Raw genomic sequence first — 27,620 nt, 5'->3', positions numbered from 1 at the left:
CCTGTGTCTATTGGGTTTCCTCCGGGTACTCCAGATTCCTCCCACGTGTATTGAAAGACGGACTATTCGGTAATTTGGACATTCTGATTTCTCCCTCTGTGTACCTGAACAGGCACCAGAATGTAGCGACTAGGGGCTTTTCACAGTAACTTCAGTGTAGTGTTAATGTAAGCCTACCTGTGACAATACAGATTATTATTATAAGTGGAGCTGAAACACTGACACAGACCATAGACTGGACTTAAAAGCCTGTTCCTGTGCTGTAGATTGTTTGAAACACTTTTTAAAAAAATTTCATGGACTATGGGTGTTGCTGGCAAGGTCCGAATTTACTGCCCATTTAAAAATACCCTTGAGAAGTTGGTGAGATGCCTTCTTGAACCTTGCAGTCCATGCGGTGTCGGTACACACAGTGCTGTTGGGGAGGAAGTTCCAGGACTTTGACCCGACGACAGTGAAGAAGCAGTGATGTATTTCCAAATCAGGATGATGGATGAGTTGGTGGGGAATGTGCAGATAGCAGTGTTCTCATGCATCTAGCATCCTTGTTTCTCTTGGCAGTAGAAGTCACGAGTTCAGAAGGTGCTGTCGAAGGAGTCTTGGCAAGTAAATGTTTACGGTATTCAATGGAGTGCTGATCAAGCAGGATGCTTTGTCTGGGATAGTATTGAGATTTTTGAGTGTTGTTGGAGGTGCAACTATCCAGGCAAGCAGGGAGTGTTCCATCATACTCCTGACATATGCCTTATGGATAGTGGGCAGGTTTTGGGGAGTATAGGATTGAGATACACTCTGCAGAGTTCAAAGTCTCTGACCTGCTTTAGACATAATATGTACATAACTTGTCCAGTTAAGTTTCTGGTGAGTGGTAACCCACAATGTTGATGGTGTAGATTCCACATTGATAATATTGTTGAATGTCAAGGGGAGATGGTCAGATTTTCACTTATTGGAGATGGTCATGGTGAGGCACTTGCTAAAAATTCTTACCACTTATCCACTCAATTTTGAACATTGTGCAGTTCTTGCTACATGCAGGCATGGACTGCTCCAGTACCTGAGGAGTTGTGAAATGGAACTGAATACTGTTCAAATATGTCCACATCTGACCTTATGATGGAGGGATGGGTGATGCAGCTGAAGATGGTTAGGCCTCGGACTCTACCCTGAGGAAAACCTACAGTGATGTCCATGGGGTGAGATGAATGGTCTCCCAACATCTACAACCATCTCCCTTTGTATTAGGTAAGACTTCAACAGACGGCATGTGGTGCAGTGGTTAGCACTGGGTCTGCGTCGCTGAGGACCCGGGTTCGAATCTCGGCCCTGGGTCACTGTCCGTGTGGGTTTTGCACATTCTCCCCATGTATGCGTGGGTTTCACCCCCACAACCCAAAGATGTGCAGGTTAGGTGGATTGGCCATTCTAACTTGCCTCTTAATTGGAAAAATAAATAATTTTTAAAAAAGGATTGACTTCAACTACTAGACAGCAGTACCTCTGATTTCCATTGGCTTCAATTTTACTAGGGCCTGATGCCGCAGCCAATCATATGCTGCCTTGATGGGTACTCTCATCTCACTCTCGAATTCAACTCTTTAATTCATGTTTGTTGAGATCTGGAGTTGAGTGGTCTTGGCAAAACCCAAACTAGGCACCTGTGTGGAGGTTATTGCTGAATAAGTACCTGTTGATGGCTACTTTGCTGATGGTTGAAAGTTGGCTGATGGGCCAGTAAATGAATGGATTTTTTTTGTTGTTTGTGCACAGGGCATACCTGTGAAAGTTTGTACATTGTCTGGTAGATGCAAGTGCTGTAACTGTACTCGGACAGTTTATCTAAGGGTGTGTCTACTTCTGGAGCACAAGCCTTCACTACAGGTGTGGTATTGTCAAGATCCACAGCGTTTGCTATATCTAGTACGCTGAGTAATGTTTTTGGTTACCATGTGGAATGAATTGAATTGACTGCTGACTGGTGCTGGGGATCTCAGGAGGAGGCTGGGATGGATCATCCACTTAGCATGAATGACTGAAGATAATTACAAATAGTTGAGCCTTTTCTTTTGCATTTATGTGCTTAGCTCCGCCATCATTAAGAATGGGGCTGTTTGTTGTGCAGTTTCGTCCAATGAAAATGTTAATTTTATAGCATAATTCACGACTGGATGTGGCAGGACTGCAGAGCTTTGATGTGATCCCTTGGTTCTGAGATCATTCAGCCATGTCTATCGCAAACTGTTCCTGTTAGTATATTTGCAGTATTGTTGTGGCTTCATCAGACTGGAAAAGCATTTTTAGGTCAATCTAACGCTGCCCTGCTGTGCTCGTCTAAAATCCTCATTATAAGAGAGTTGTTCTCCCCTTGTTTTTTTGGGGTGGGGGGGGGGGGGCTACCCTCTTCCCCGTGGCAGCTGTGTGAGTCCGCCATGTTATGCCCTCATAGCTGTGAAAAAGAAAAAAATCAATACCCAGGCTGAGTCCTGCATGGTACATCCCAGCTCCCTCCCCATCTCTAATCTCCAAGAGGGATCCTCCCCAACACCCCGGACCGATTCTGACTGTGGAATCCCCACCACCTCGTGATGAAGTCTGAACCCCCACATCCCATTCTTCACTTACCTTTGAAATTTTCCTTCTCCCTTTCAATGGTCCCTTTAAATTCCCCTGCTTTACAGCAGCTAGTGCTGTGTGGGGAAGGGGTGAGGGAGGGGGGGGGGGGGGGGTTGGTACTCTCCTTCATCATACTCGATGCCCTGGAACTGCTTCACTGCTCTTGAGTCACCTGGCGAGAGTGAGGGAGGTGAGGCAAGACAGGGACCCAGATTTTGTAGACATGGGAGCAAATCCCATCAGAGTCAAAAAACGAGTCTTGAATTTTCCCCGAGCCTCACCAGTGATGTAATTAATGTCAGGAATCTAATTTCCATACATTTGAATATAATTAACGGGCTTCCCCACTATATCATCTTTCCACTTCAGGAATTGCCGCCTTGTTTAAGACAGATTTCGCAAAACGTGAACCAGGCGAAAGGAATCTACTGGGGGTGTACAGTTCAGAATAGCCTCTGGGGAATACCCAGGCAGTATCCTGACATTGCCCTCTTGTACTACACCCTGTCACTAGTGCATGTGGGAGGGGGGTCTTTATGTACAGTGTAGGGGAGAGGGGGAGGAGAACAAGTTATTTTTTTAATAGGAGAAGGGGGTGCCCTTACTCGGGATTCCCAGTGTTGCCGGGTTTTTCTGGCCTGGCCACACCCGCGTGGCAGTGTGGGCCACGCCTGCAGATTTGTTTTTTCTTATCTGGCAAGAAAAGCCACTGCGCAGACGATGAGCTGCACATCCATTTTTCCGCCTCCGCCAGCATTTGGTAAAATAAATTGGAAAATTCCACCCAGAATATTTTGGGAAATTGGAATTCCAGCAAAGGTAAGTTGCTACGGAGTGGCGTTCCACCAGTGATTGCCAAGGAAGTTATGGGCTGTAATGAATTAGAGTGGACCTTGGATGAGGAATTGGCTGTTGGACAGAAAACAGTTCTATATTTATTCAAGATCCCTGGGTAAGTTTCTCCCCCCACACCCCCACCCCTCGGTGCAACAGCATGGCCTGGATGTTCAGCAGGACCACACCCTCGTGACCTTTCCCAGGAATTGCTCGCCGTTGTGAATGGCATGCTGCAGGTGACGGGATAATGCAGCACTTGTTGTCCCGGTCTGCTTTGCCGGCTAACTTGAGAAGCCCGGTGGTTCTGGTACTCCAGCGCAGTGGTCAGGTAGGTGGGGGCCCCAACGTCCACCTTCTCAACATGGTGGCCCTTGCGCAGCAGCCTGTGGATGTGGCCAATGGTGAACTGGAGACCAGCGCTTGAGTAGCAGGTTTGGCCTTGACGCACCTATAGCCTCCGGTTTTACCACGACCAGACGTTGCTTCATCTGGAACAGGCAAAGGCAACAGGCTAATCTTTAATGATCTCAGTCTACGTTTTCAGAGCAGTATTCAGACATTGGATGGCTTTTCATTGTGCTCCAATGGAAGCTGAAACATCAGATTCTCTATCACAGTTGTGTCTGCACGTGCTATCGTAGATTGGGACACTGCTTTGCAGGAAAGAATGGGCTCCAAAACCATTACTGCGTAATGGATATTGAAGCCATTTTACTTTTATTAAAATTGAGTTTGAACAGACAGTTTTAATCTTGGAGCTGTGCAGATAGTTAATTACACTTGATGTAATTGCTCTTTATTCCCTAGATCAATGAACACTCCTTTGGCCAGCCATTTCTTGCATACGGAAGCCAGGGCTATTTAAATTCAACACCAGTTTTGCCTAAACGCCTCTTTTCTTTCAGCCTGTAGCAGCTGCATAAAGCAAAACAGCATCTGAGGCACATCATGTCCCTCAGGAAACACATGTATGTTTTAGTTGATTTATTAAGCCCATTATCATTGCAATTTAAGTAACAGTGCTCTTAATTTGTCTGATGTTCTATTGGTAAATGAGAATTTTTATGATCATTAATCCTCCTTCACAAAAATGGTCGTTGATTTTATGAGGACAGTAACTGATTTCAATGTTTTTTCCTTCCCCTTCCTGCATGTTCAATAGTTCCACATTATCAGGCTCCTATCTACCAGCGGAGCAGCATTGCAGGTTTCATTGTCATCAGTGCAGTTTTTGATTAAAAATTGATTCAGTTGAATACACTGGATTGCTGGTTCTGTTCAGATGAAATATCTCTTTTTGATGCTTAAATTAAGTACCAGAGGTTGACCAACCTGCATGATAGTACCCATTTGATGGTATGTGATTGCAATATTTACTAAACATTTTAAAGTACCTTTTATATAAAACGTTTGAGGCCCTGGGCAAGACGGTTGCACAATGGTTAGCCCTGCTGTCACACAGCGTTAGGGATCCGGGTTCGATCTCAGCCATGGGTGACTGTGTGGAGTTTGCACAATCTTAATAATAATAACCGCTTATTGTCACAAGTAGGCTTCAATGAAGTTACTGTGAAAAGCCCCTAGTCGCCACATTCCGGTGCCTGTTCTGGGAGGCTGGAAGTGGAATTGAACCCGCGCTGCTGGTCTTGTTCTGCATTACAAGCCAGCTGTCTTAGCCCACTGTGCTAAACCAGGCTCCCGTGTCTGCATGGGTTTCCTCCAGGTGATCTGGTTTCCTCCCAAAGTGCAAAAATATGCAGATTAGGTGGATTAGCCATGAACAATGCTTGGGATTACGGGGATAGGGTGGGAGTGGGCCTAGGTAGAGTGCTTTATCAGAGGGTCGGTGTAGACTTGATGGGCTGAATGGCCTCCTTATGCACTGTAGTCATTTTATGGATTCTAATACAAAGTAAATATTCTTATTCAGTAGTTCTATGTATTTGATGTAACACAACTTGGCAGAACTATTGTGGGTTTGTAACCAAATTGAATTTAGCAATGGACTAAATTAGAGGGAATGACAGGGATAAACAATGTTGACGGCAGTTCAGTAACTAAACACAAGTAGGGGAACACAGGCTTGTAACAGTTTTACAGTTAGCGTTTTAAAAGTACATTTGCCACAAAGGTTTACCCTTAATCTATGACTTACAAAGGTTGTGTCCTAAAGTCACAACTAGATTCACAAACGTATATCTTGAGTACTAGTTTTGATGATGCCTAAATGGCACATTTATTGTGGATTAATAATAGCTAACAATACGGCCTTTTCTGTTGCTGCTTGGGTATTTCCCAAAACCACAGGGCTTTGAAACCGCTGTAGAATGTTGTATGTGACTAATGATGATGTGCATCCAGCAGTTGAGAAAAGTCAAATTGCTTCAGTGTGTGGAGGCAGAGTTCACCAGCTGTTTGCCAATTGTGATGATAAGCTACTGGCTTTTTAAGTAGACCATGATTTTAAAAACTATTTCATGAGATTTATGTATTGCTTGCAAGGCCAGCATTTGTTGTCCATCTCTAATTCCCTTTGAACTGAGTGGCTTGCCAGACCGTTTCAGAGGGCAGTTAAGAGTCAACCACATTGCTGTGGTTCAGGGAGGTCAGACCGGGTAAGGTCTGGCTTCTCTAAAGGGCATTGGTGAACCAGATGAGTTTTAAAATAATTGACGATAGTTGTCATGATTGATGACGGCTGTCATGACCGAAACTAGCCTTATATTCTAGATTTGGCTCCAGGGATGGCAAACTTCAGTCATGAGGATAGATTGGAGAGGTTAGGATGTTCTCCTTGCAGAGAAGAAGGTGAAGATGTGATTTGATAGAGATGTTAAAATCATGAAGGGTCTGGACAGAGTAGGTAGGGAGAAACTGTTCCCGCTTGTAAATGGATCAAGAACGAGGGGGCACGGATTTAAAGTGATTTGTACAGCACCAGAGTCCCAGGTTCGATTCCTGGCTTGGGCCACTATCTGTGCGGAGTCTGCACATTCTCCCCATGTCTTTGTGGGCTTCCTCTGGATGCTCCGGTTTCCTCCCACAAGTCCCGAAAGGTGTGGGGCGGAATTCTCCACAGGGGGCCGAATTCGTGAAGGCCGTCGTGAACTCTGCCGAGGTTCACGATGGCCTTGGAACCCGCTCCCCGCACCTAATTCACCCCCACCCGGGGGGGCTAGGAGCGGTCCTCCGTCTTTCTCGGCAGCGACCTTGTCTCGCCGAGAATGACGCGCGTCCGGCGCATTTGTGAAGTCATCCGCAGATGCGTGGGTTGCCGGTTCCAACCCGCGCATGCGCGGATGACTCGATCGCGCAGACAGCACGAACCCGCGCATGCGCGGTGGCCGTCTTTCTCCTCAGCCGCCCGGCAAGACGTGGTGGCTTGATCTTGCCGGGCAGCGGAGGGGAAAGAGTGCATCTGTTTTGGACGCTGGCCCGACGATCGGTGGGCACCGATCGCGGGCCTGTCCCCTCCCGAGCACAGTCGTGGTGCTCCCGTCCCAATCGGGCCCCTAGATGCCCCAAACGGGCATCTGGTGCCCGTTTCACGAATGCAGCGACCAGGTGTGGTTGCTGCCGTGTTGAAACGGGCGTGAAGGGCTGGCCGCTCAGCCCATCGGGCTCGGAGAATCGCCGTTCGCCGTGAAAAACGGCGAGCGCGATTTTCCCGAGATGGGGGGGGGGGGGGGGGGGGGGGGGGGAGGGTGAATCGCGATTCTCCCAGGCTGCGTGGGGAGCGGAGAATTCCGCCCGTGCTGTTGGGTTATTTGGACATTATGAATTCTCCCTCAGTGTGCCCGAACAGGCGCTGGAGTGCGTCAGCTGGGAGATTTTCACAGTAACTTCATTGCAGTGTTAATGTAAGCCTACTTGTGACAATAAAGATTATTCTTATTAAGAGGACGTTTACAAAAATGTTGCCAGGGCTCAAAAATTGTAGCTATGAGCACAGATTGGATAGGTTGGGGTTTTTACCTTGGAACAAAAAAGGCTGAGGCATACAAAATTATGAGGGGAAGAGATAGAGTGAACAGGATAAAATTGTTTCCATTGGAGGAGAATTCTAGAACCAGGGGGCATAGATTCAAGATAAGTGGCAGAATGTGTAGAGGGAGCATGAGGAAGAATGCTTTTATGCAGAGAGTCTGGAATTTGCTGCCTGAGTTGGTGGTGGAGGCAGAGACCCCTTTTAAATACCTGGATTTGCACCTTGTGCTGTGAGCTACAGCGCTATGGACTGGGTGCAGGAAGGTGGGATTAGAAAGGGCGCCTGGGTGTCCTCAGGCTGGACCGAATGACCTCCTTCTGTGCTGTAACTTTTCTATGATTCTATGATTTAGGGCATCCGTGGGGTTGGGGGGTCTTTATTTAAGGGATCCTGGGGGGGGAAGGATCTTTATTTAAGGAGTCTCTGAGGGGGAGTGGGGCGCAGGTCAGGTCATTCCCACACTAGGGCGGAATTGGGTAGGGTTGGGCACAGAATATCTGCGGGAGGCGTGCTTCATTGCAATGCGGGGATAGAAGGGTGGTGAGCCATGCAACCTCGTTATCGGCCCACCGCTTGCTTAAAATGGTGACTCGATAGCGGGATTTTGCCAGAGAATTCCTTGCAATCCTTGCATGGCAAAGGATTTAAAATCGCTTCCTGAGCACAAATCACATGCAATTCAGCTCCAGCGGGAGAGTATAGTCTCCCAAATGGAGAATATCACCCCAAATCATCTACGTGTGCTGAGAACATAAGTGGCCCAGCACTGAATCTTGGACGACTGCACTTCAAATCTTCTCTAATTCAAGGAACATCACGAACTGAAATCATTATTGATGAACTGTATTTAAGAAGGAATGGAACAAAGGAAGGAAACATTTTCTTGTCACTCACTCTCAAAATACATGTGGATGATACAACTTTTTGAGTTAATATGACCTGCTGATTCTAATAGTTGGTCACAGCTACCCCATTTAGATTAACCGGTCTACAGATGCCCAATTTGCCCTTCTCTCCTTTCTTAAAAATTGTTGCCTTGGATACTTTCAAGTCCATTTGATGCATTTAAAGAGAATTAAAAATTGTTGACCTTTCTATCTTCTGTGACTCCTTTCAACTGTCAAGCATACCTGCTGGGTGACTCATCCATCATGTGTTATGCTGTTTTTTAAGAACCACTTCATTTTCTACAATAAAATAAACGATTTCCATATCTTCCTTGAGCGCACCTGCATTCACACTTACATTCGTACAAATGTGCATATGAATTAGGAACACGAATAGGCCACTCGACCCCTCAAGCCTGCTCTGTCATTCAATAAGACCATGGCTGATCTCATTTTAACCTCAACTTCATATTCCTGCCTACCCCCAATAGCCTTTCACTCCCTTGCTTACCGAGAATCTATCCACTTCTTCCTGAAAGATATTCAAACACTGCATCAACCACCTTTTGAGAAAGAAAGTTCCAAAGTCTCACAACACTCGGAGAGAAAAAAAAAAACCCTCACCTCTGTCAATGGATGACCCCATATTTTAAGCCGTTGTCCCAAGTTCTAGATTCTCCCACAAGAAGAGCATCCACCCTGTTAAGACCCTTCATGATCTTCTATGTTTCAATCAAGTCGCCTCTTACTCTTAACTCCAGCAGATACAAGCTGAGCCTGTCCAGGCTTTCCTCAGAAGACCACCCATCCATTCTAGGTATTCATCTGGTAAGCCTTCCACCATAAATTGTAAAAACCAAAAGAAAATATTTCTATAAACCTTTGTAATTGTTTTATCATTTAGTCGTCATCTTTCATCTTCAATTTTAGCTTTTTGGTGTTGCTAAACTTCCTACGTTCCTCATGATTTTCTTAGTATTGTTCGCCTTAACTTGCCACATGGCTCCTTTTAAGTTTTAATATTTTTATATATCCACAGAATTCGATCTTTCAAAGTAACTTTTCGCTTTGTGTGAATATATTCATTTTTTTATTCTATCTGACAATGCATTTTAAAATCTCCTCCTGCAAATATATCTAACTTTGCTATGCACTCAATTTAGGCCAGGACTTTTGTTGCTGAAATGTGCCTTGTTTCTTCAACTTCTTCTTATAATTTTCCGTAAGAAGTCTTACAACACCAGGTTAAAGTCCAACAGGTTTGTTTCAAACACGAGCTTTCGGAGCACGGCTCCTTCTTCACCTGAAGAAGGAGCCGTGCTCCGAAAGCTCGTGTTTGAAACAAACCTGTTGGACTTTAACCTGGTGTTGTAAGACTTCTTACTGTGCTCACCCCAGTCCAACGCCGGCATCTCCACATTATAATTTTCCAGTATTGCAATAAATCAGACTATTACTGCGGTAATGTTTGTCACCAGCAGATGGTGATATGTTTTACATCAATTTTAAAATTATTCTACAATCCCATGGGCTAGGTTTTGCTGGAAAAAAAACCCTTGCCTGAACAATGGGCAGTATTTTACAATGCAAATTGGCTAGCAGCGTGTGTCAAGAGGAGATAGATACCCCGTGAATTACAAATCACTACAATTTGCAGGCCAATTTATGCCAATTGCTGTTAACTTCATGAAAACATCTTACACTTAAACTTCCTGTAATTGTCATGAAATTACTGCATTCACACATTAATTGTCTATTAAGCATATCACAGGAAGTCCAATAATTAAGTGCAACAGCCTTTTAATGATATGAGAACTGTTAATGACTACCAATCAAAATTTCCTGCCCAGAAAGTTAATATGAAGTCTTAATTTCTTCAAGTTATGAATTTTTTAGACTTGTAAAATGTCACATTTAAAATTTTATATTTTTTCTTATTTTTCCTTTGTCTCTCCATCAAAAGGGTAGATGGTGGTGTGGTAATAATGTCATTGAACAAATAATCCAGAGGCCCAGGCTAATGCTCTGGAGACACTGGTTCAAATCTCATTACAGCAGCTGGTGGATTTTAAATGTGATTATTAATCTGGAATATAGAGCCAGTCACAGTAATGGCGACCATGACAACTATCATAGATGGTTGTAAAAATCCTTCTGCCATTCGGAAAGAAGGTAGATACTGGTTCCTACATTGATTAAAATACAGTTCCCTGGGGGAATTCAGCTTCAGACTATCCCGAAAAACGGAGTAATAGCATTATAAATTTAATTGGCATAAATAAACTTTGGAAATATGTGCCGAGTCTTCTGAAGCCATTTGCTGAAAAAAGTTAATTTCAAAGGACGGGAATTCTCTGTGAGAATACCACCAATGTAGTTACAAAACTAGAGTGTACAACCAAATAATCTTGATGGTGCATAGAAATTTAATACAAATAGGAAGTATACTGACTTGTGTTACTAAAATCAAAAGCAAAATACTGCAGATGCCAGATGTCTGAAAAAAAAACCCGATGCTGCCTCAACCTGATTGTTTCCAGTAATTTCTGATTTTATTTTAGCTAAATGCACTCTGACTCGATTTCAGATACAGCCCCTTTGTCTCTTATATTATTCATACTGCATACTAATTGTAGGAGCCGCTTTCAGAGACTGAGCATTGAGCTGGCTTTTACGTGGGGAATTTTCCCAACTAATTGCAGTTCAGCTAACACTAAAGACACGTGGAGACATCAACTCCGATTAAGACGGCTTTACTTTCCAAGCTCGGTTTAACGTATGAGGGAGAGTGATTTGGATTTGTTTTTCATTGCTTTAGGTTCAACAGTTATACAATTTCCAAAAATCAGTAGCCCTGTCTCAACTGGACTTTTCCTTGTAGCTGTCGATTGTGCCTTGACCACTGAATTTTACTTTAGGCAGCTTGATGACTGCGTGATCAGCTTGTGGCTTAGCCCCACCCTGATCCCTGGCCATCTGTTGTTTTTCAAGACCCTTGCTCACATCCGCGGTCTCTTGCTTTCCCCTACTCCCATTTCCCTTATCTTAGTGTGGTTCCTACTCGTAATATTGAGCGCAGGATACTGGATCTCTTGATAAGAACTGCTAATTGAGCTGGCTGCGTTATGGCTGACCACATTGTTTCTGCCTGATTCTGTCTGTTTTAGGAATGTTAGCCAGCTTAAATCCTAGCATACATTGCGGCCACTACTAGAGTTTAAATACTTGTTACTGCAATGTTCTAAGAATTCATGTTTAATAGTTAATAATGATTACTGGATTTACTTTCTATGAATAGTTTCAATTATCAATAAACTAACTTATGTAGAGCTATTCTAGTGTTATCCTGACTATCTGATTTTAAGGGGCCTCATCCCAGGTCCCCCTTAAGGCCCCCTTTTAGTCCATGGCTAGCCCATAAATAGTCCACTAAATAGACATACTGAACTTGTTGGATTCAGGCTTAAGTGTGGAATGGCCAATAGGCAAGAGCGGTAGCAGCTCCTGTTTATCTGTACCTCTGCTATTTTCTAATTCGTCGTCTGAGGCAGCAGAGTATAATAAAACAGTCGAGCAGATCCAACAGCTGCAGAATTACATCAATGTGCGATATAATGTGCATCAATGGATGGATATTGGTATTCAGTCCCCAATTCCATATTTTAGAGAAAAACCTCTGTGATTTAAACAGTTCCTCGGCCTTTTTGGCGCGAGTCTTACTCAGCTCCCGCTCCTTGTTCCAGAGGTGGTCCATCTGTTTAGCTTTGTTCTTGAGTCCTTCCCAGTCTGCCCGCAAGTGCAAGATGTGTGGATGTCCCTTCTGGAAGTGTCAGTTAATCTGTTGGTCATCTTCAGTTCACCTAAAGTCATCTGCTTCCACGATTGACTCATCCCTGAATGGAGTTAGCTCATGATGGGCAATTGTAATTGACTCCGATAAATTGGTGAGAACAATATTATGCCCAGGCAATTAACATACAATGCCTTGCTTGGTATAATTGCTACACAACGTTAAAATATAGTAATTGGTCAAGTATTGAGCACGATAAAACACAGTCTGGTGGTTTACTTCGACCACTAACGTACAGTTCTCGTATGTAGTGTACCGGCAGTAATCTTCTGTACTAATGGGTTTCTGCGGGCACAGCCAGTTACTTCCCCCTCCTTTGCATACCCGGAGATCGATGGAGTATATTCTATTTTTCTTTTGGATTGCATTTTAAGGGGCATCCTTCAGTTTAACCCCGTTCCCATAGTGTCCCAAGTTGTTCACCTGGAGAAGTTCATGAGTACTGTTCTACTCTGCCCTGGGAATGTGCAACATCATTCACGCTAGGAGAGTGTGGTTATCATTCTCAAAGGTAATTTGACTGGCCAATGTCAATTCCCTGAGGAATTCAGGAGCTTGGTGGGCCGTTTTTATCCAAGCCTTCAATTGATCATTGCTCACCCAATTAGGTACTCGGTGTGCATCGAACTGGAGTAGGTTGGTCTGGAGGCTTTGTAACAAGTAAACAAGCATGTAATATTACATGCCTGCACCCTGTGTACTTTTTGTGAGTTATCGCCGTGTTGATCAATTAACTCATTCATCTTTGTCTGATATGGCTGCAACTGTTTAAGTTCCTTCCACACCAGCTGATTGACTCGCTGGCTGGGGTCTGTTGCCGTTCTGGATCCTGGTCTGTATCCATAACTGCAGCTCTCATTTGCCCTTTCATGACATTAATCTCTTCACTTATTTCCACAATGACAAGGGCTTTAACTGTTGAAGCTCCTGCCCCATATCCTCCACCCACTAGTTCCACTATACCTCTCTGTTGTCATTGAGGCGTTTTCAGTCCACTCCAGAATTTCCTGCTCCAGGGTCACAAATAATCCCTGAACATAGCAATAGGCTGGTAAGTATAAATTTGGTGAGATTAATCATAATGTTTACATGTTCATATCCCAGTACTATTGTCACTGATTTGTCAGTGGGGTTAGGACTAGCCGGGTCCCATAGTGGGGCTAATGATTTGCTCATCACATCTGGGCCTGGGGGGGTCAACCTTTAGGCTTTTATTTGTATCCAAGCCAGTGTCACAGTGGTGGTGATAGATTTCTGCCTGGTCCCTACCCTTCTCTGGTGGGGTCCTTGCTTCTTACAATATCCCACCGGATTCTTGGGGTCCTGTGCTGACTGGCTGCCTGCTTCACTTCCCTGGTACAAAGCTGTCAATCTTTCTTTTTTAAAACAAATAATTTTTATTGGAACAATAATAATAATATAACAATAATAAACACCCCCCCAGCACCCGTAACAACGCATGTAACGAACCCCCCCACCCCCCCCCCCAACCCAATAAACAACAAAATAAATTACCAATAAGCAAATTAACTTAAACAATACCCCCCTGAGACACCCCCCCCCCCCTTCCCCCCCCCCTCCCGCCCCGGGTTGGTGCTGCTGCTGACCTAGTTCCTCATTGTTGAGCCAGAAAGTCGAGGAAAGGCTTCCACCTCCTAAAGAACCCTTGTACCGATCCCCTCAGGGCGAATTTGACCCTCTCCAGCTTAATGAATCCCGCCATGTCATTGATCCAGGTCTCCACGCTTGGGGGTCTCGCATCTTTCCACTGCAGCAAGATCCTCCGCCGGGCTACTAGGGACGCAAAGGCCTCCTACACTCCCGGCTCCAACCCAACCCCAAATATCGCGAGTCCCCAGCCTGGCTTGACCCTGGACCCTACCACCCTCGACACCGTCCTCGCCACCCTCTGCCAGAATTCCCCCAGTGCCGGGTATGCCCAAAACATATGGGCATGGTTCGCTGGGCTCCCCGAACACCTAATGCACCTGTCCTCACCCCCAAAAAACTTGCTCATCCTCGTCCCGGACATATGAGCCCTGTGCAGTACCTTGAACTGGATGAGGCTAGGCCTCGCACATGAAGAGGAGGAGTTCACCCTCTCCAGGGCGTCAGCCCATGTCCCCTCCTCAATCTGCTCCCCCAGCTCCACTTCCCACTTAGCCTTCAGCTCCTCTACCAACGCCTCCTGCATCATCTGGTAGATGTCAGACACCTTCCCATCCCCGACACACACCCCCGAAAGCACCCTATCCCTTACCCCCCACGGGGGCAGCGAAGGGAACCCCTCCACCTGCCGCCTAGCAAACGCCTTGACCTGAAGGTACCTGAACATATTCCCCGGGGAGAGCTCAAACTTCTCCTCCAGTTCACCCAGACTCGCAAACCTCCCATCAATGAACAGGTCTCCCAACTTCCTAATGCCCGCCCTGTGCCACCCCAGGAACCTGGCATCAATGTTCCCTGGGACAAACCGGTTGTTCCCCCGCAGCGGGGCCTCCACCGAGCCCCCCACTTCCCCCCTGTGTCGCCTCCGCTGCCCCCAAATTTTGAGAATAGCCGCCACCACCAGGCTCGTAGTGTACCTCGTTGGAGGGAGCGGCAACGGCGCCGTTACCAGGGCCTTCAGGTTCGTGCCTTCACAGGACGCCATCTCCAGCCGTTTCCATGCTGCCCCCTCCCCATCCATTACCCACTTGCGTACCATCGAGACATTAGCCGCCCAATAGTACCCAGAGAGGTTGGGCAGCGCCAGCCCCCTTCTATCCCTGCCCCCCTCCAAAAAGACCCTCCTCACCCTCGGAGTCCAGTGCGCCCAAACAGATCCTGTGATGCTGCTGTTCACCCTCCTAAAAAAGGCCCTCGGAATGAAAATGGGGAGGCACTGAAACAAAAACAAAAACCTCAGGAGCACCGTCATTTTAACGGACTATACTCTACCCGCCAACGACAGCGGCAGCATGTCCCACCTTTTGAACTCCACCTCCATCTGCTCCACCAACCTAGTAAAATTAAGTTTGTGCAGAGTCCCCCAACTCCTAGCCACCTGAACCCCCAGGTACCTAAAACTCCTCACTAGCGGGAGCCTACCAATCCGCTCTTCCTGATCTCCCGGGTGTACAACAAACAGCTCACTCTTGCCCAGGTTCAATTTATAGCCCGAGAAACTCCCAAACTCAGCAAGAATCTCCATCACCTCCCGCATTCCCCCCAATGGGTCTGCTACATACAACAGCAAGTCATCTGCATACAGCGACACTCGGTGCTCCTCCCCACCCCGCACCAGACCCCTATACCTCCCCGACTCCCTGAGAGCCATGGCAAGAGGCTCAATTGCCAACGCAAAAAAGCAAGGGGGACAGGGGGCACCCCTGCCTCATCCCACGGCGGAGCCTGAAGTACTCGGACCTCCTCCCATTTGTCGCTACACTCGCCATCGGGGCCTTGTACAGCAACCTCACCCATTTAATAAACCCCACCCCAAACTCGAACCTCTCTAACACCTACCACAATTACCCCCACTCAACCCTATCAAAGACCTTCTCCGTATCCAGTGCCTCCACAGTCTCCGCCTCTCCTTCTGCCGCCAGCATCATTATCACATTTAGCAGCCTTCGCATGTTAGTGTTCAGCTGCCTCCCCTTCACAAAACCCGTCTGATCTTCACGTATCACCCCCGGCACACAGTCCTCTATTCTAGTGGCCAAGATCTTCGCCAGCAACTTGGCGCCCACATTCAGCAGTGAAATTGGCCTATATGATCCACACTGCAAGGGGTCCTTATCTCGCTTCAGGATCAGGGAAATCTGCGCCCGTGACATCGTCGGGGGCAAAACACCCCCCTCCCATGCCTCGTTAAAGGTCCGAACCAACAGTGGCCTAACAGGTCCGCGTATTTCTTACAAAATTCAACTGGGAACCCATCCGGTCCCGGCGCCTTCCCCGACTGCATGTGGCCAATCCCTCTAACCAGCTCCTCCAACTCGATCGGCTCCCCCAGTCCCTCCACCTGCTCCTCCTGCACCCTTGGAAATCGCAGCCTATCCAAAAAGTTCTCCATTCCCCCTCCCACCACCGGCGGCTCCGACCGGTACAGTTCCCTGTAGAAGTCCCTAAAGACCCCATTGACCTCTGCCCCCTGCCGCACCACATTCCCACCCCTATCCTTCACTCCACCAATCTCCCTAGCCGCGTCCCGCTTACGAAGCTGATGCGCCAGCATCCTGCTCGCCTTCTCTCCCCAGTATCATTGACCCCGAGGTACCTCTCGATACATCCCTGGACCCTCCTACACACCTCCTCATCAGCCAACAACCCCACGTCCAGACGCCAAAGCGGGCGCTGGTCCCGCACCTCCCCCATCACTAGATCCACCCAATGCGGAACATGGTCCGAAATCGCTATAGCTGAATATTCGGCCTCCTCCACCCTCGAGACCAGTCCCCTACTCAGGACAAAGAAATCAATACGGGAATAAACCCTGTGCACATGGGAGAAAAAAGAGTACTCCCGATCCCTCGGTCTCCCAAACCTTCAGGGATCCACTCCTCCCATCTGGTCCATAAACCCCCTCAACACCTTGGCCGCCGCCGGCCTCCTGCCTGTCTTTGAACTAGAACGATCCAGTAGGGGATGCAGCACCATATTGAAGTCCCCCCCATGATCAGGCCCCCCACCTCTAGGTCAGGAATGCGGCCCAACATACGCCTCATGAAACCAGCATCATCCCAATTTGGGGCGTACACATTTACCAACACCACCCTCTCCCCCTGCAGCTTACCGCTCACCATCACATATCTGCCGCCACTATCAGCCACAACCTCAGACGCCTCAAACGCCACCCTCTTCCCCACCAGGATCGCCACCCCCCGATTCTTTGCGTCGAGCCCTGAATGGAAAACCTGCCCCACCCACGCCTTCCTCAGACGAACGTGGTCCGGCACCTTCAGGTGAGTCTCCTGGAGCATGGCCACGTCCGCCTTCAGCCCCTTCAGATACGAAAACATCCGGGCCCGCATAACCGGCCCATGCAACCCCCTCACGTTCCACGTGATCAGCCGGATCAGGGGGCACCCCGCCCCCCTCCCCCGTCGAGATAGCCATGGCCCATCGACTGCTCGCCCCTGGCCAGCACCCATTCGGCCCGTTTCCCACGGCGATAGAACCTCACCCCGACCCTCCCGACCCACACCAGCTCCTCCCTGGCCAATCCAGCAGCAACCCGCCCCCCCCCCCCCCCCCCTCCCATGCTAGGACCCCTCCTAGCCGCGACGCTCCCTCCATAGTACTCCCGTGAGCCAGCTGACTTCTGCTGACCCCGGCAGCTAAAGCTGTCAATCTTTCATCGGCGTGATTCAAAAGTCCGTCTTTTCCCACCCAACATTAGTGCGTACTTAGTGTAGCATGTGTCCGCCACTTCCTACTTAGCTGATTTTTTTCCCTTGTTCAGGTCACACAACTTATGGCTCCGATAGTCTGATACACACCTCCTCTATCTACCGGGTGGTAAATTAAATGTACTCACTTGCATAGGAGATGCATCATTCTACTGGAGACCTGATGGTGTACCTCCCACAGCGCCAAATTCTGTAGGTGCATTTTCAGACGGAGTATTGAGCTGACTTTTACGTGGGGGATTTCCCCACCGAATTGCAGTTCAGCTATACACAAAGACTCATAGAGACAGCAACTCTGGTTGAGACAACTTTACTTTCCAAGCTTGGTTCAACATACGAGGGAGAGTGATTTGCATCAGCACTAAAACCACTCTGTTTTACATTGCTTGAAGTTCAACAGTTATACAATTTTCCAAAAATCAGTAGCCCACCCCAGTTGAACTCGATCCACTCCTTGTAGCTATAGATTTTACATTGACCAATTAATTTTACTTTAGGCAGCGTGGTGACTGCATGATCAGCTCGTGATTTAGCCCCATCCAGTTCCCTGGCCATCTGTTGTTTTCAACCCTCGTATCCACTGTCTCTTGCTCTCCCCTACCCCCATTTCCCTTATCGTAGTGTGGTTCCTACTCGTACCATTGTCAGTCTGAGCACAGGATACTGGAGCTGTTGATAAGAACTGCTTATTGAGCAGGCTGTGTTATTGATGGCCATATTATTTATGTCTGATTCAGTCTGTCTTGGGAATGTGGTCAAGTTAGCTAGCTTAAATCCCATCATATATTGCGGCCACTGCTATTAGCAAGAGTTTAAATGCTTGTTACTGCTGTGCTGTGTGAATACATGTTTAATGGTTAAAAATGATTACTGGATTTACTTTCCATGATTAGTTTCAATCCTCAATAAACTAACTTATGTAGAGCTATCCTAGTGTTATCCTAGCTATTTGGTTTTAAGGGGTCTCATCTCAGGACTCCCCCTTCACTAATACAGAAATTAAGACAAATGGGGAATAAATTCACAGAGCAGCCATTTACTTAATTTACAAATATTTGTTTTATACTCATGGCAACAGATGTGGATGTGTGCACAGTTCTAATACTTTGGTTTACGAAAAGAATATGTACCAGGGATGGGGAGAGGAAATGGGATGAGTTATTACTATACAAAATGGCACAAACCAGCGTTTTGAGTTTAATTAATTATCTCCTAGTGAAATAACATGTTAGGACAATAATTTGCAAACTTTAGCAAAGTATGGAGATATAATTATGCATCGTTGACAATGAAATCACAGATATAGGGCGCGATTGAATAGGAGATGTTCTAAGTGCCACATCGGGCGCAACTTCAAGGGGGCTTCCCGAAAGCCGATTTTTCAAGACCATGACCCGTATTTAAGGGCACTGAGTGCTGGAAAGTAACCCCCAAGAGCTTCACTGGGGAAATGGGGCGGGGGGGGGGGGGGGGGGGGGTGGAGGATCAGTCACAGTGCTGCCAATGTCACTTGGGAGATAGTGGCAGTGGCCATCAGTGGGGGCAGCATGACCAGGAGGACCTCAATCAGGTTCAGAAAGAGACCAGTGACCTCCACCGAGCCACATGGATAAGTTGAGACCAGCACCCTGGCATTGGTCCTGCCTGGCGCCACCTTGGCGCTCCCCCCACACCCCTGCAAGCAAACCAGGGACACACACCTCCCCCTCTAAGCATATTACCGCACCTGTGCCCCAGCGCACCCTGTCACCCACCAGCACAACTACTCCATGCCCAGGAATGGTTTGCACACATGTCATCTGCCAGTGACTCCCCCCTCCCGGTACATCAAATGTGCAGCTCACAATGCCCTCTTTTTGTCCCGCAGGAGAATTATCCCATAATAGGCAGGAAAGGGCCCAGACAAACGGTTGGGTTCCAAGCATCAGAGTCCTCACCCCTGTGAGGAACAGGCCCTGGTGATCGCAGGGTTGGCGAGGAGAGAGCAGTCACAAACAGCAAGGTTGGCCTGCGCTATAGAGGTGAGGATTCACTGCCCCTTCACCCAGGTGACCTGTCTCAAGTGAGTTGCTCATGTTAGACAAAATGACCCTTCCCTCTCACTGACCACATGTCTATTCTCTTCTTGGATTGTCAACCGATGGGGCCGGGCCAACCAGGGTGACCCCCCCCCCTCCCCCCCACCACACCTGCCCGCCCCATGCTACCTAAGAGAACACCTTGGAGGAGAACTCCGACGATGCCACCAGGCTTCTGGGCATAATCTGGTGAACACCACACAGTTGCTGATGCACATTAGGTGGAGGCAGGTTCATGCAAGGGAGTAAGCAGTCAGAGGATGATGGGATGCAGCTGAGTCCCAGTCAGATGCTGAGTCTCTGGACAAGGTTATCCCGGAGCTGATGCAAACACGCCGTGCCACGCACGGCCGTGCGATTTAGGAGGGGATGTCAATGTGTGCATAGGCGATTGGAGCAGTCCCAAACACGACGGGTACAGGAGATTGCACAACCAATGCGTGACACCGAGGCAAACACTGCTACGGTAACAAACAAAGTGGAAAGCCTGCAGCATGACGTTAGCGGATTGAATGGTGGTGTCCAAGGCGTGGCTCAGTCAATGAGACCATGGCTGAGGGCCTCGACAGCATGTATCAGTCGCGAGGGGACATTGCTTGAGCTCTCCACAGCATGTCCCAGTCACTGAGGAATGTGTCCCAGATGCAGGTGGATGTTGGTGTGGCACTTCAGATTCTGGCCCAGTCACTGAGGCATCACTGAGGGTGCCAACACTACAGTGCAGACAATAGGGAGGTGCCACAACTGCAGGACCAGATGACGCAGAGGCCTCTGGATCTCCCTCCAACTGTTTCCCTGTCCCATGGAGACCCCCCCCAGGGCACAGTCCAGGAAGAGGGAGCACTGGAGGCTGAGCCGAGGTCTGCCACCAGGGATACTACAGCAGTCTCCATCTTAGACGAATCCCCCCTCAAGGTCAGTGCGGGCAGATCAAGGTAGCATGGAGATGCCAGTGACACCAGTAAGGTGGCCATCTGGCTCCAAGCCCTCCAGAAGGTGCTCGCCAGGGACATCAAAGGCCACAGGGTAAAAGAAGCAGTAGTCTGGCCCCACCTCTGAATTGCATGCTGGGGACACACCAAGACACAGCGCCGGAGCACGGAAGCGTAAGAAGATTGAGGAAAACTGAGTCGGCGCTAGGGTCACATGATCTGTAGCCTGACACGTTGAAGGCCTTGAATGTTCACAATTAAACCACAGTTTACACCTGATACATGTGAAGCCTCTGTTACATTATTCTTCTCAGTGGACCGGCCAACACCCGACCCTAGGCACATTAGTCCTAGATCAGGATGCCGACCATGTGCAGATGATGGGTGTGAGCGCATTGTTAGCAGAAAGATAGGATTCAGACTATGGCATAGACTGAGGAGCACCAGAGCTGACCTGACAGCTGACTTCACATCACTCTCCTGCCTTGTAAACTGACCCGGACCTGTTGGCAGTGCCAACACAGGTCCATCAGCCTGGGATGATGTTGCACAGACCCTGGGAAGGTGGAACGATGACTTCCTTGTGCACTGTAGATTCTGTGATTCCATAACTAACGATGCCAATACTTTATTAGAAATATAAAGTATTCAGCTTCAGCTGTGTAGCCAGAGGCTGTTCACAGTCAAAGGGAGTTAAAGTGAACTTCACTATATAACTACAAATAGGCTCTGTCCTGGGAGTATCTGGTGAGGCAGATAGGCAGCAGCTGTAGTTGCGCCTGTTATGGGTATACACAATTTGGGGAGCCACTCATCCCCCCACCCGCCCCAGGAGTGAGCACCGACCGATGGTGCCAAGCCCCCCGAGCAGACAAGTCCCTTTGGGGATCCGGTGCCCTGGGCTTAATGCCTGAAACTGAATATAGCTACTCACCAAATCCGATCACCACAGCAGCCATCGTGCTAGGTTCTTGCTTTTAAATAGGTGTGCTAAATGACACCTATTGACCTCTCGCTCGGGAGCTGGTTAGTTCCTGGATGTGATCCAGATCGTGGCAATGGGAGCAGGCCAATTAGATCGAGAACCAATTGTCACCCGCCATGGATCCTGACTTCGGCCTCTCCCACGACTTAACCAGTGCAAATGGATCCGTTCCAACCACAGCGTGGCCATCGGCCATTAAATTGCACCCATAATGTGTTTCCAGTGCAAGGGAAGAGGGCTTGTAATACTGGTGAATAAGCTGTCACAAAAGGTTGCTTTTTTTTTGATCTTTTAACATTTGTCATTGAAGTAGTTACAGAAAATTGTCTGAAAGTGAAATTGAGTGAGGAGGAGTGTTGTGTTTTGGGTGGTTAGTTGTCAATAACTGGTACAATTATTCTAATTACAGCTCAGAGTTTAACAAAGAACAATGGCAGATGACAGGAAGTCTGAGGCAAACGCACCACAGTGGGCCTCGAGCACAGTCCTCGAGGCTTCTTCAAATCAGTTTGCTGCCGATTTTAAAGAGCAGAGTGCTTCAGATGAATGTATATCGAGGACTGAGAATGGCTACTCATTCAGAGACAACCCAGCAGAGGCGCAGGATGGGAGTCAAGCAGCCTACGCAGTGACACAAGCAAATGGGATCAATGGGAAAATCACTACCAGAGAAGGAGCAACAGCAGGTAAAATATTTCTCCTTTTATCTTCAGTAATATCTAACAGGCAATACAGTGCCCTATGCAGAAACCATGAAAAATGTCTTTGTAATTCTTTCTGTGGTACTTAACCAGAAATGACAAGCATTACCTAACCTTCACTATACATGCACATTAGACATTAGAGTATGAAATCTGTTGCAACTTATTGCAGTATGGTGGGACATATATTAACATTAGTATCTTTATTTGGCTATCTCCAGTTCTGCCATCCCTCTAAGTGGAAGTTCACTGGGGTTTCTAATTCAGTTATTGGTTGCCACAGGTCCTCAATCATGCCTGAGCTGGTACCAATAGATGGAGCTTCAAAAGCTCCTGAACCCCAGATCTGTGAAAATTGCCAGAAATTCTTGTCACCATCTTGGTTCTTAATAATAATAATAATAATAATCTTTATTCGTGTCACAAGTAGACTGACATTAACATTGCAATGAAGTTACTGTGAAAATCCCCTAGTCACCGGACTACGGGGTTCCCCTGCTTTACGTACACTGAGGGAGAATTCAGAATATCTAAATCACTTAACAGCACGTCTTTCGGGGCTTGTTGGATAAAACCCTCTGTGAATGTGAGATCAGCCAAAACTCTGCTGTTCGTTCCCCAAACCGCACCAACTCTGATTTACCCATAATACCTGTGCTCACTATAGACAACATTTTGATTTTAAAATTCTCATCCTTGCTTTCTAATCCCTCCATATTCTTACATTTCCTAATCCTGTAATCTTCTGCAACCACACAGCCATCTGAGATACCTGTACTACTCTCATTCCAATCTCTTGAACATCCCTGATTTTAATCGCACCACCATTGTTGCCCATGCCTTCAGCTGCCTTTGGTGATATGCCTGTGTATAATATTGTATATAGTTAGCAGTGCAAACTCCAACCAGCTGGTGGCACCAGACATCGGTCATGTGACATCCAACTATCGCCAGTTGGTAGTAAAGCATACAACAGGACAGTCACACATCGGGTAGTTCCAGGAGAGTCCATGAAACTCAGTAAGTAACTTAGTCTATTGAGCATTCTGCATGCTATCTCTCCATGGGGTTTTCAATAAATAATCATTCCAGTTAAGTCACTAGCAGTGCCGTATGAATCATTACAAGGACATGGTCACAGTACACAACACTGTCAAGGCCCTGTGCCTTGGAATTCCCTACCTAACTCTCTCCATCCTGCTACCTGTCTTTCTTATCTTTTAAGGCGCTCCTTAAAAGCTATATTTTTGGTAATTTGCCCTAATTTTTACTTATATAGCTCAGTGTCAAATTTTATGATACAACGTTCCTGTGAAAGATCTTGTGTTATTGTATAATGATAAAAGTGCTGTATCGGGTGGCACGGTGGCGCTGCGGTTAGCACTGCTGCTTCACGGCGCCGAGGACCCGGGTTTGAATCTGGCCCCGGGTCACTGTCCTCGTGGAGTTTGCATATTCTCCCATGGGTCTCACCCCCACAACCCAAAGATTTGCAGGGTAGATGGATTCGCCACGCTAAATTGCCCTTTAATAGGAAAATGTTTTGAAAAAGGTGCTGTATGCGTTCAAGTTGTTGTTACCTTATCTGTTTCTCTGAGTCTCATCTGTTTCTCCTGGATCACCGTTTTCAGATATGGCAATGGGCTGTCATTGATTAGTCTCCTTCCTGTATTGATTCTCACAAAAATAATGATGCTGAGTTCTTAGGTGCCTGAAGGTTCTTGTGTGGTCAAACATGTAGCAAATTGCACTTAGGTCCAGATAGTTCAGATATCATGTTTAATTTGGTACAGCCTATCCAAGGAAATATGAGCAATTTGCACATTTTACAAAATCACATATTTGGGCCATGTTTGGACATTACTCTTAGAACCATAGAATCCCTACAGTGCAGAAGGAGGCCTTTTGGCCCATCAAGTCTGCACTGACCCTCTGAAAGGGCACCCACCCAGGTCGACTCCCCCACCTTATCTCCATAGCCTCACCTAACCTGTACATCCCTGGACACTAAGGGGTAATTCTATCATGGCCAATCCACCTAACTTACTCATCTTTGGACTGTGGGACAAAACCGGAGTGCCTGGAGTTAACCCACTCAGACACAGAGAAAAAGTGCAAACTCCAACAGTCACCCAAGGCCGGAATCGAACCTGGGTCTCTGGTGCTGTGAAGCAGCAGTGCTAAGGACTGTGCCACTGTGCTGCCCCTAAGGCAATCATGTGCTATCGCCATATCTGTTTTCCAGCAGTAAATTTGTATTTTTTTCAGCTATCTATACAACATTCACCAAATTTCAAAAAGCAACTAATTTTGTGAAGCACTTTGAAAGATGATTAGGTGCTTGAAACGTGCGAGTTCAAATGATACTCTGGATTTGTGCTATACTCCAGATGTAAAAATAATTCTTCATAAGTCTTTCATTGTGAATGAGCACATATATGTTGATCATGTAAGGGCAAAAATGTGTCAGTTGGTAGTTATAATTCCGTGTGACAAATAATATATTTTTCCTTGTGTTAAAAGGCAACAAATGTAAAAGCTAATATTAATATTGAAGTGGTGCCTAAATCTAAACCATTAGAATCACATAGCTCAATTCAAGTTTCCTGCACTTCCTCTGTAGCTTTCAATCTTATCATTTTAGTTGCTGGCATTCAGAAGAATGAGGGCGGATCTCATAGAAACTTACAAAATTCTAACAGGACGAGACAGGGTAGATGAAGGAAGGATGTTCTTGATGGTGGGTGTGTCCAGAACCGGGGACACACTGAGGATATGGGTAGACCGTTTAGCACAGAGATGAGGAGAAATTCCTTGACCCAGTGGTTGGCCTGTGGAACTCGTTACTTCAGGAAGTAGTTGAGGCCAAAACATTGCATGTTTTCAAGAAGCAGTTAGATGTAGCACTTGGGGAGAAGGAGATCAAAGGATATGGGAGGAAAGCAGGACTAGGCTATAGAGTTAGATGATCAGCCATGATCATAATGAATGGTAGAGCAGGGTGGAAGGGCCGAATGGCCTCCTCCTATTTTCTATGTTTCTAATCTTGAAGACATGTCCTAATTTCTCCTCTGCAAGGGCCTAATTCTTTTCCCTGCATGGTTAAGATTGCCATTGAAGGTAATCTTATTCTTTAAGAACTTTTCCATTTTTCACTCGTCCAGCCCTTTAGAGTTTTTGTTAATTGGGCAAACCATTTAGCGTGATGTTCACTGGAACCAGGAACACAAGTCCTGAATTTACTTAAACACTGAGAATGGAGTTTATTCCATTAAACTTCAAATTTAAGTGAGTGGGATATTAATGGATTTATCAAAATATCAATGTACAAGGTAAATTTTACCAACTGACTATCTGTTACATAAATTAACTTGTCAGTTCCAATTCTGCTTTTGTTTTCAAGTCACTCCATAGTCACACCCGTCTCTATTCCTATAACTTCCTGCAACTCTACTGTTGACTGTTTTGATCCCATCAGAGTCACCAATATTGTTGCTCTATTTAGTTACCTCAGTGAACCAAAAGCCTTTCTGTTATATCGATCAAATGACCACACAACCAGTTAGTTCAAAAGATGGTTCATTTCCATACACAAGTTATCTCAACATGCAAACACAATATCTACCACAGGTTAAGCTACACTTATCAGCTAAAATAACCCATACTTAACTTCAGGGCGACCGGCACTGTACAAATGGATAAAGGCCTTTATCTGGATTTCACTTGGCTGGTTCGAAGAAAGTGGCTCTGTCTCTGCTGGGCTCATCCATCAGGTAGCGATCATTGGTCTGAACTTAACTGGCTGTTCCTGCTGCAATTGGGTGGCACAGGCCGGATCAAAAGAGACAGAACACATGGCTGTGTCCTCTTTGATCCCTCTGGGATCTTGTGCTCTTTGGGGCGGTCCTTAACCTTGGACCCAATAGTTAGACAGGGCTCTGATCACTCTCTTCGTTTTCGGCCAATAAAGTGCAGGTGCCTTGGTGGCTGGGCGGGTCCTTAGCGGTCATGGACCTTGGCAGTTGTGCTTTCTAGTAAGGGGAGTGGCGCCGATCAGTCTGTAGCTGTACCGGTTGCTTGATTGGAGTTCTATTGTCCTGGGAAAATGGGCCATTAAAATGCAAACGAGTGGTGGTTTCGGTCAGGTCTGGTTACCTGTGTTTTAGATACACATAGGCTGTGTATCTGCCTGAGTCCTGGGTTGGCCATAATTCCCATGGTCCTTTGCAGGTGGCCATCTCAGATGGCTACACTACAAACCTTGGAGATTGATATGCTCCTCTGATTTGTCCGTTTCCGCATCACCGTTTTCTTTGCTCTACCACTAGCATCCTTACCTTCAATGTCCTAAACTCTGAAATTTCCTCCTTAAACCTCTCTCTTCCCATCTTTAAGACGCTCCTAAAAATCTACTTCATGCTCCTCTGGAGTGTGTTGCAACATTTTAATTCATCATTGTCATGTAAGAGTGTACCTTTACGAAATGGATGTTTATCAAATAGCTGCAGTGATATCATTGTGTGCGGAGCTGGAATGTGATTCTGTCTTTTACTTTCGTTTGAGCTGGCAGTTGCAGTGTGTCTTAGTTTCGTTTTCAGTTGAAAGCTGTATTCAGGCCAGTAGGATGTTGGAGTCTTTCTCTCTCTCCAGTTTAAAAAGTTGTCTCCAGATCACTTGATAATTTAAAAGTGGTACCTGCTTTCTGTAGAGATTTCAAACCTGCTGTCTTTGTTAAAAAGGGTCTTTTTGACTTATGGATGTTGTTAGGAAAGTTACTACAGGTTACCTATAGAGTATTGTGGGGATTATCAGTGTTGGTAGTTGATAAACTGTTTACTGTGTGTTTATAAAGTGTTAACTAAATTCATGGAAAAACATTGTTTTTGTTTAAAACTACTTTAGCTCTCTGTTGCATCACACCTGTAAAGTGGGCCCTTGTGCTCCCCATAACCAAAATCTATTTAAAGTTGTGTGTCAGGTGCACTCCATGATATATTTTGGTGTTCTCTAAACCCTGGCCCATAACATCATACGCTCGGATGCAGTAGTGAAAAAATTCATGGTGCAGATAAGTCCACCTTCCCTTGATTTTGGATTCAGGCCTATCAAATCAAGAAATTGAGAGAAGAAAATAAGATCTAGTATGATTATTACAGTGGACAGTTTTTTAAAATACTTGGCCGAGACATCCTTCATTTGTAGCTGGATTTTCACCAATGGCTGAAAGAATGGCCAAATGATGTGGGTTATGGATGTGTGCTGATCTGGAATGCACTGCATGAATAATTAGTGGAAGAAGATTTGATAGTCACTTACAGTAGCAAATTGGATAAATGGCTGAAAATAAGTTATT

General features: G+C 46.5%; 1 protein-coding gene across 13 annotated transcripts in view; it reads left to right on the top strand.

The window, feature by feature from the left end:
* LOC119961066 (microtubule-associated protein 2-like) overlaps nt 1-27,620 on the top strand; it is a 418,551-nt gene that overhangs the window by 250,444 nt on the left and 140,487 nt on the right. For 12 of the 13 annotated variants that reach the window (XM_038788572.1, XM_038788632.1, XM_038788629.1 and 9 more), the window contains one exon: nt 21,976-22,252. In XM_038788572.1, the coding sequence (XP_038644500.1) occupies nt 21,997-22,252 (256 nt within the window). In that variant the 5' untranslated portion in view covers nt 21,976-21,996. Of the gene's footprint in view, nt 1-19,438; nt 19,593-21,975; nt 22,253-27,620 lie in introns of all 13 variants that reach the window. The other variant, XM_038788568.1, reaches the window with a different exon arrangement.

This window comes from Scyliorhinus canicula, chromosome 2, assembly GCF_902713615.1.
Source record: "Scyliorhinus canicula chromosome 2, sScyCan1.1, whole genome shotgun sequence".
Taxonomy (NCBI): Eukaryota; Metazoa; Chordata; class Chondrichthyes; order Carcharhiniformes; family Scyliorhinidae; genus Scyliorhinus; species Scyliorhinus canicula.
The sequence above is the reverse complement of the archived record's forward strand: the minus strand, read 5'-3'. Positions and strand labels throughout refer to the sequence as shown.